This window comes from Guillardia theta (genome assembly GCF_000315625.1).
Source record: "Guillardia theta CCMP2712 unplaced genomic scaffold GUITHscaffold_53, whole genome shotgun sequence".
Classification (NCBI taxonomy): Eukaryota; class Cryptophyceae; order Pyrenomonadales; family Geminigeraceae; genus Guillardia; species Guillardia theta.
The window spans coordinates 283,969-292,450 of record NW_005434621.1 but is presented as its reverse complement, the minus strand read 5'-3'; the positions used below and the strand labels follow the sequence as shown (position 1 = coordinate 292,450).

Below are 8,482 nucleotides of genomic sequence, written 5' to 3'. Positions count from 1 at the left end.
GGATCTACATTCTCAGTATGGGTGAGCTGCGATTTCAAGATCTTCTTTCCTTCCTCTTCATCGCTCCACTCCTCTCCCTCTCCTCTCTCTCTCCTCTGCAGTCTCTTCTCTAAATTCCTCTCTCTCCCCTCTCCCCTTGTTTTCACCTGTATTGAATGCAATGAGCAGAAAAGCAATTATCTCAACATACAATTTTACAACGCAGTCGCCGGAGCTGTGAACGCGACAAGCATGGCATCGGTGCCCCCTCTTTCCCCGTCCTCTTCCTCTCTTTCCCTTCCTCTCCCCTCCGTTTCCGTTTCTTTCCTCTTCTCTTTATCACCTTACCTCACTTCTCCCCACTCTCTTCCCCTCTCCTCTCCTCTCCTCTCCTCTCCTCTCCTCTCCTCTCCTCTCCTCTCCTCTCCTCTCCTCATCTCTCCTCTCTTCCCCTCTCCTCTCCTCTCCTCATCTCTCCTCTCTTCCCCTCCCCTTCTCTGCACATCATGACTTGTCTCCTTTCAGTCAAACAGCCGAGCTGATCAGACCGTCGTCGGTCCCGTCCGCGCCTTCTCCATCGTCATAGCGGGGGTGACGTCTTTCTCCAGCTAGCCCTCAGCTGCTGATGAGTTTCTCAGCTCGGCGTTGGAACAGCCCCGCTGATTCTTTACCGAGGTGACGAGGGAGGGAGGGAGGGAGAAACGGGGAGGAGATGGAGAGGAGGAGGAGGAGGCGATGAGAGCAAGGGGAATGTGAGAGGATGCTGAAAAGAAGTGGAGAAGGAATGGAAGAGGAGGGTCAAGTGGGGAGAGGCAGAGAAGTTAAAAAAGAGGAGGAGGAGGAGGAGGAGGAGGAGGAGGAGGAGGAGGAGGAGAGTCAAGTGCTTACCGTGGGCTTCAGATATGCTTCTTCGCGAATTCTTCTGCTCTTCCATCTACGCTGCTTTCTTCCTCGTCGGCCTCTTCCTCTGGGGGGTCGTTGGAGGAGCCGTCATTACCTCGTAATGTTTTGATGTTCCTCCCTCCCTCCCACCCTCCCTCCCTCCCTCCCTCCCTCCCTCCTTACATCCGCCCTCCGTCCCCTCCCCACTTCCTCTTCCGCCTCCCTCCTCCACCTTCAGTCGCCTCCTCTCTCCTCTACCTCTTCTTCATCCCTCTCCATGCCCTTCTTCATCTACCTCCCTTTGATCTGCCCTCCTTCCTCCTATCTCACTGACTGTCTCCTCTCTCTCACTCTCTCCTCAGCTATCGCCCGGAAGTTGGTTTGCCCATCATAGGAGCAGGGTTTGTCTGCCTACTTCCTATCCTATTTTTGAGGTGAACAACTCCTCCTCTCCCCTCCTCCCATCTCATCCCATAACCTCCCCACACCTCCGCTTCTCTTCTCTCCTCTTCCTGTCCCTCCTCCCTTGGCTGCTTTCTTGTCTGCTCCTCTTCCTGTCCCTCCTCCCTTGGCTGCTTTCTTGTCTGCTCCTCTTCCTGTCCCTCCTCCCTTCTTTCCATCCCCTTCGTTCCTTCGTTTCCCTCCTCTCCCTCACCTTCACTAACTCCCCCCCTCCAGGTACTACATACCTTCCCCTTTTCCCCGCCCTCCTTCCTCCGCCGCCTCCTCCACATCCAGCAAGAAGGTCCGCTATGTGGACAGCCAGAGCCTCGACCAGGAGGACAAGCTCGCCACCTTCAACACAACGTCGACACTCCTACCGTTCTCTCGTTTCTCCACGCTTTCCGGTCTGTAGCTTCCTCCTCCCCTGCTCCTTCTACGCACTCGATGCCCCCACGTGTCTTCACATCATCTCTTTCATCCTCCTCCTCCTCCTCCTCCTCCTCCTCCTCCTCCTCCTCAAGTGACTTTAGCTGAGATTGCCGCAGCTGGTCAGAATTACGGCAGCAGGCAGCTGGACTATCTTCCCTCGTCATCCTACGTGGCCTCACAGCTGGGGTTGTACTCGCCCGCACACTAGCAGGTGGTGGAGGAGAAGAAGCAGCAGCAGCAGAAGCAGCAGCAGCAGCAGCAGCAGCAGCAGCAGCTGGATGTAGCTATCGAATGACAGCGAGACAGTGAAAGAGCCATGGGGAAAGGGGAGAGAAGGAGAGAAAAGAGACACAGGCAGGGCAGGAGGAGGAGGAGGAGGAGGAGGAGGGGCCGAATGGAAACGAGCAGTGTTCATGGAAGTGAGTCACTATGAAAGGAAATTAAATCTCAAACTTGTCGCCTACAAGAATCTCTTCTCCTTCCCCCCCCTCTGTGACCTCCTCCGCTGCCTTCCTCCCCTCCCTCCTTGCCTTTTTCTCTCCTATTCTCTCCATTTCCTCTTCCTCTTACCACGCAACTACCAGATTCCTTCCACCCTCCCCCTCCTCCGCCTCCTCCTTCTTCATCTCCTCCCTCATACACCTCCCTCCTCCTCCTCAACTTCCAGGATTAGTTGGTTGTGTGCTTTACTATCACCTCGGACCCAGCAAGTTATCTAGGCCGAGCTTTCTGACTGCTCCGACGGGGCTGATGTCTCCTCTCCTGCAGCAGAACAGGATGAGCAGAGAAGGAGCGACACAGGGATGAAGGCAGTGGAGCAGCGAGAGAGAAAGCAATGGGTGGAGAAGGCAGAAGACGAGGATGAAGCAAAGAAGAGAAATTAGCAAGAGGATGGAAGAATATGCAGGGAGGGAGCCGACAGCAGCGTGAAAGAGAAAACGAGAAGGGAGAAGGGAGGAGGAGGCAGAGGACGAGGAAGAAAGAAGGAAAGAAGGCGGAGGGAGGAAGAGCGAGGGAGGAGGGAATTGGGAGGGAAATGGAGAAAGAGGAGGGAGGCAGGGAGGAGCGAAAAGCAAGGAGCGAGGATGAAAAAGCACCAGATTCCTCGGGTCCTGGTCCGGACGAGACGACAACCAGGGCAGGACGAACAACACGATCGCCGATCTTGTACCTGACGAAGAGGTCAGCTGCTCACGAGCTCTCCCTCCTCCTTTCTCACCCTCTCTGCAGAGCCTGGCAGACGACATTCTCCTTGTACTCCTTCGACTCGAGCTGCTGGATGGCGCTGAAAGCTGAGAGTCAAGAACAAGGAGGAGAGCAGATCATAGAGGAGGTAAGGCAAGAAGTGTAAGAGACCAAGGAGGATGAGAAGGACGAAGAGGACGAGCAAGGAGGAAGGAGGAGGTAGAAGTGGAGAGAGGAGGAGAAGTGAGGAAGGTCCATGTACTTGTGCATGTTGGGGTCAAACTCTTGTCCGAGGGGCTCAATCGCCTCCACGTTCAGCTTGTTCAAGACCTGCACGAAAGAATGAGCAAAACACTCCTCCCTCCTCCCTCAGCACTCCTCTCCTCCTCCCTCCTCTCCTCCGCCTGCTCTTCCCTCTTCCCTTTGCCTCTTGCCTCCTGTTACTCATCCTCTTCATGTCTCCTTCGCAATAATAGCTTCTCTTGTTCTTCCCCCCCCCCCTCCCCCCCTTCCTCCTCCTCTCCTCCTCCTCCTCCTCCCCAACCTTCAAGAGCTCCTTGTTCACTGCCTGGTAGCTGTTGTTGATGCTTTGCTCCCTGTCCGTCTCGCACTTGATAGCACTTCCTGCATGCCAACAATCAAAACGAGGAGGAGTGGAGGGAGGACGATGAAAGAAGAGAAGAGGGAAGGAGAGAGGAGTGAACAGAGGATCGAGAGGTTGGGAAGGAACAGTTGCGCTGGAGATGATAGCAGAGGGAGGGGGAGGATGATAGCAGAGGGAGGGCGGGGATGACAGCATGGGGAGGGGGAGGAGCTATTGATGTCGACCTGCTCGCTCGAAGGTGTCCAGGACTACCAACAGCTCCTTGACAACGTTGACGGTCGCCATGTCATTAGCCTGCTCAAACTTTCATGCTCTGCGTAACTCCCATTCTATATCCTCCTTTTCTGCCTGGTCTACCTGTCTGAACCCTCCTCCTCTTCCCCTTCCACTACCTCCACCACCATAACTTGCCAACAACAACAACCTGTTCCTCCTCCTTCCTCCTCCTCCTTCCTGCTCCTCCTCCTCACCCTGACAAGATCCGATGCCGTGCGCTTCCTGTAGTTCTCAAAGTCGGCAGCCAGACGGATGTACCTGCAATGTCGTCAACTCCGCCAAGGGTTCCACCTTCGCCATTCCCCCTTCCCCCCTACCCCCACACCTACCTTCCCTTCCCCTTCTCCCTTCCCTCCCTCCTTGCTCCCTCCTTGCTCCCTCCCTCCTTCCTTCCTTCCTCTTCCCCCATCCTCTCCCTGCTTACGTTTCCTTGAGCTCCACAGCAGATGCAAGCTTCAAAATGCCTCGCGCCTGCGGCATGTCAGCGGAGAACCGACAGGACAGGAGGGAAGGGAGGAGGAGAGGGTCAGGGACGAGGAGGGAGAGGAAACAACCTTGAGATCCTCAAGGGACTTGGCATCGGCCTCGAGATCTTGCAACTAGCATGCTTCCATTACATCCCTTCCTTACAAGGCCCTCCACCAACCTTAGCGCTCGTCTCGTCAAGCTCCTTCTGAAGAATCTCCACCTTCCTCTGCAAGAATTCCTGCACGTCGCAGAACGCGTCAGAAGCTCCTCCCGCACCCCCTGACTTTGAGATCTCCATCCTTGCAACCTCCCTGCCTCCCTGCCTCCCTGTAGGTTTCTTCGCCCCCAACTTCTTCCCGCCCTTCTCTCCTCCCTTGCTCTGCTACCTTGGAGTCGGTATCGAGCTGCTCCTCAGACGCCTCGACGGACTCGGCCGAGGCTTCAGTCTCCTCCGACTGGCAAGAAGGCGTCAAGGAGGCATCAGGGCGGGGAGGGAAGAGAGCAAGTGACTCACGGCCTCGGGCACTTGTTCGTCCTTGCTGTTGCGAAGGGGCAGCAGCGACGGGAATCGCTGAGAGGTAGAGAGCGTCAGAGGATGACGGTATGAGCACGCAGCAAGAGTAGAGCACACGAGCATGCAGAACAAGGAGCATGGCCAAGTTCAAGATCATCATTACAGCGGACCAGGGGACCAGGGGACGATATCGACCTGTACCTGGGGGGTCAATGGGGAGGAGGCGAAGATCGGATTCTTGCTGACGGATGCAGGAGACGATCTCAAGGAGGGGATGCTCGCAATGTTGATTCCGAAGCCATGGATTGTTCCAGGAACACAGAGGAAGATCACTGCCGCGAAGATGAGCGCCTTGTGCAACGTTTGCATCTGCGCGCAAACTGGTCAGTATGCGGATCCTTCAGAAAGGTGACTCAGAAAGCATACATAACAATGATCCTCGTCTCAATCTCCAATGTTTCTACCATCTTCATGCTCTACATATCCATAATCCCAACCTCATCTCACACAGTTCCTATGGGAACCTAAGGAACACTCTTTCAATTGCCCCCGTTCCATTTCATTCTATTCCCATCTCAACCATCCTCTTGCCTCTGCTCTTCATCTCTCACGGTCTATCTCATCCTCCTCATTATGTTCTGCTCCTTAAGCTCTTCTTTCTCCACATCCTCTCATCCCTCCTCCCCCTTCCTCCTCCTCCCCCCCCTCCCCTCTCCCCCTGCGCATGGAGGCCGCCGCATTTGAGGCCGAACGTCTGGAAGCCTACAGGCGATGAGGGGGGATGTGGGTCTGGTGTAAAAGGGGATAAGAGGGGATGAGGGTATCAATGAATGAGGCCATGGCGGTGGGTAGCGATGGTGGGGTTGTGCATCATGGCAAGTGAGCGATCGTCTGCCTTGATCACTGGCTCCTCTAGCTTGCAAGCTGCTGCTTCTTCTGCAGATCCCTCCCGCCCCTCACAGTCTCCTGCCCCTGCGAACACTCCTTCCTGCCATACATCTAGTTTTGTTCATACGATTTCTCGTGAAGTTCTACCCCCTCGGCATCGGCGGAGTGGCTACACCGTCATGACAGATCACTTCGAAGAGCCGACAATGCAAGAAACCGAAGGAGGAGGAGGAGGAGGAGGAGGAGGAGGAGGAGGAGATGAGTTTAGGAGGATCGGATACTCTCACGTTCCAGCTCGTCTCGCCATGGGGATCTCGCGATGTGTCCATCGATCTCTCGCTGTCGTCATGGGTGACGGAGGCGTCTTCATGCGAAGTACGAGCAAGAATGCAGACCGATGGGAGGCGTTTGAGGCAGAGCCGAGGATGAATGAAAACGCAGAAGACGCAGCAAGACGGGTGTTCCAAGAACACTTCCAGCGACCTGAGGCTGAGGTAGAGAAGCGAGGTGTCGTGACGTTGGTTTCAAAAGGAGAATGTGCAACTCAGGTAATAGCCATGCGCAGCTGTATCCAAGTGACATTGATCAGCTTCACCTGTTCGTCTGGAACCACATGTCCTCTGAAGGCGTCAAGGCCGCAAGTCAACCACTGATCAAGAATTTCTTGGTAAGAACCCTCAACGTCCACTCGCCGTCTTGACCTGTATGCGAGAGGAATCAGCTGCCGTATCAGAGCATGCCGTTACATTATCGACACTGGCTGCCATCCATCTTGGGTGAGGCACCGAGGAAGCTCATGAGGTCATATCGTCTCACTGGTTTGCAGAGGACTGGTTTGTCGAGGGAGCGGTGAGAGAGGACGGGATCGAGGTAACCCTCAAGGTTGCTCCTTGTCCTCTGAGTGCATGCAAAGAGCTCAGATGCCGACAACAGCCTTCAGCTCCTGAGAGAAGGGCGATGGTACAAGGATGATCGTCATGTTTGACGTCTAACCCTCCCAGGTCGTTGAGTTGTGATGTACTCAAAGAACACGACCTGCACATGTTCTTGAGCAAAGACATCGAGGTGAGACCGGGCTCTCATAGATCTGAACAACTTGAAACTGAAAATGTTCCAAAGGGCTGGAGGGAGGAAGCTCTGATACAAGACAAGAAGTTGATGATCGTGGGCCAAAATGTGGGAGAAGACCAGTCTGGGAGTTGTGGCTGACGTCTTGACTTGATCAGATCCTCCTGGTGCCCTACTCACCGGAGCATGTGGCGAGATACCATGAGTGGATGAAGGTGCGGAGGTAGACGGGAGGAGAGCGTGAGCGAGCAGCTTCTTGCAGGACGAGGAAATTCTCAAGTTCACGGGGAGCGAGCCGTTGAGCCTGGATGAGGTGGTCCTTGTGGATGCTGGGAGGTGAAGGTGGGAGTGAGTTCAGATGCTCTGCAGGAGATTGAGATGCAGAAGAAGTGGGAGGACGAGTACGACAAGGTGAACAGAGCGATGGTTGGTGGTGATTGATGTTTCTCCAGTCTACCTTCATCATCCTAGATAAGGAGTCTAAGCATATGATCGGAGACATTAACATGTTCTTCTATGAAGACGAGAAGGTTTTTTGTTTTGGTTCTCCTTGGAGCTTACACATGATGCAGTATCATGGTGAAATCAACGTTATGATCGCGGAGAAGGAATATCGCCGCAAGGGACTTGCAAAAGAAGCACTCAGGTTCCTCCAGTGATGTTGTATTGTGCTCGATCTCTCAAGTGTGAATCAGATTGTTCATGCATTATGCATACAGAAGATTAGGAGCGAAGGTAACACGAAAATCGTATGTTTGAAGAGATGCATGTCTGAATACGATTCTTGTCAGGAGTTTGCAGCAAAGATTGATGAAGACAACGAAGCATCTCTCAATCTGTTTCGCAACCTTGGCTTCCACGAGGTCAACATCTATCTCACATCTTAGATGCTCCCTTAGAACCATCGCAGGAATCATACTCCAGCGCCTTCAAACAGCGCACCTTGATGTGGAGACCCACCCGTGAAGAAATTTCGGAGATTCTTCTAGATAGCACGAATGTCGCTACCTATCTTTCTTCTTGACTGTACAAGTCATGGTGTTGCTAAAGACACCAAACAGCTAATCATTCAATCTGCCTCCTCGAGCTCTTCGATTTTCCTCTTGTACATGATGAGGTTCGAGAAATAGAGCTGTGTAAGCTCAGAACTGATAAGCCTAACTCTGACCACGACGAAGTCTGGTCAGCAACTCCAAGCATCTCATCTAGTCACGATCATACATCTCATCTAGTCACGATCATACATCTCATCTAGTCACGATCATACATCTCATCTTGTCACGATCATACATCTCATCTTGTCACGATCATACATCTCATCTAGTCACGATCATACATCTCATCTTGTCACGATCATACATCTCATCTTGTCACGATCATACATCTCATCTAGTCACGATCATACATCTCATCTAGTCACGATCATACATCTCATCTAGTCACGATCATACATCTCATCTTGTCACGATCATACATCTCATCTAGTCACGATCATACATCTCATCTAGTCACGATCATACATCTCATCTAGTCACGATCATACATCTCATCTAGTCACGATCATACATCTCATCTAGTCACGATCATACATCTCATCTAGTCACGATCATACATCTCATCTAGTCACGATCATACATCTCATCTAGTCACGATCATACATCTCATCTAGTCACGATCATACATCTCATCTTGTCACGATCATACATCTCATCTAGTCACGATCATACATCTCATCTTGTCACGAT

General features: G+C 53.0%; 2 protein-coding genes across 2 annotated transcripts; one reads left to right on the top strand and one right to left on the bottom strand.

The window, feature by feature from the left end:
- Positions 1-2,405: 2,405 nt before the first annotated feature.
- Positions 2,406-5,152, bottom strand: GUITHDRAFT_153595 (GrpE nucleotide exchange factor, chloroplastic; the record flags this gene model as incomplete). The annotated part of the gene is made up of 13 exons (XM_005829279.1): positions 2,406-2,496; positions 2,832-2,905; positions 2,954-3,019; positions 3,182-3,249; positions 3,464-3,543; positions 3,748-3,817; positions 3,994-4,057; positions 4,224-4,270; positions 4,354-4,398; positions 4,446-4,505; positions 4,654-4,722; positions 4,782-4,838; positions 4,983-5,152. Coding segments are annotated over 13 exons (917 nt in total), but the record flags the coding sequence as incomplete, so codon positions are not given.
- Positions 5,153-6,035: 883 nt separating this feature from the next.
- GUITHDRAFT_164154 (hypothetical protein) lies at positions 6,036-7,624 on the top strand (the record flags this gene model as incomplete). The annotated part of the gene is made up of 14 exons (XM_005829278.1): positions 6,036-6,217; positions 6,259-6,336; positions 6,391-6,445; positions 6,496-6,539; positions 6,583-6,629; positions 6,671-6,734; positions 6,789-6,845; positions 6,896-6,952; positions 7,000-7,050; positions 7,107-7,148; positions 7,190-7,267; positions 7,310-7,383; positions 7,433-7,472; positions 7,529-7,624. Coding segments are annotated over 14 exons (965 nt in total), but the record flags the coding sequence as incomplete, so codon positions are not given.
- Between the last annotated feature and the right edge of the window lie 858 nt (positions 7,625-8,482).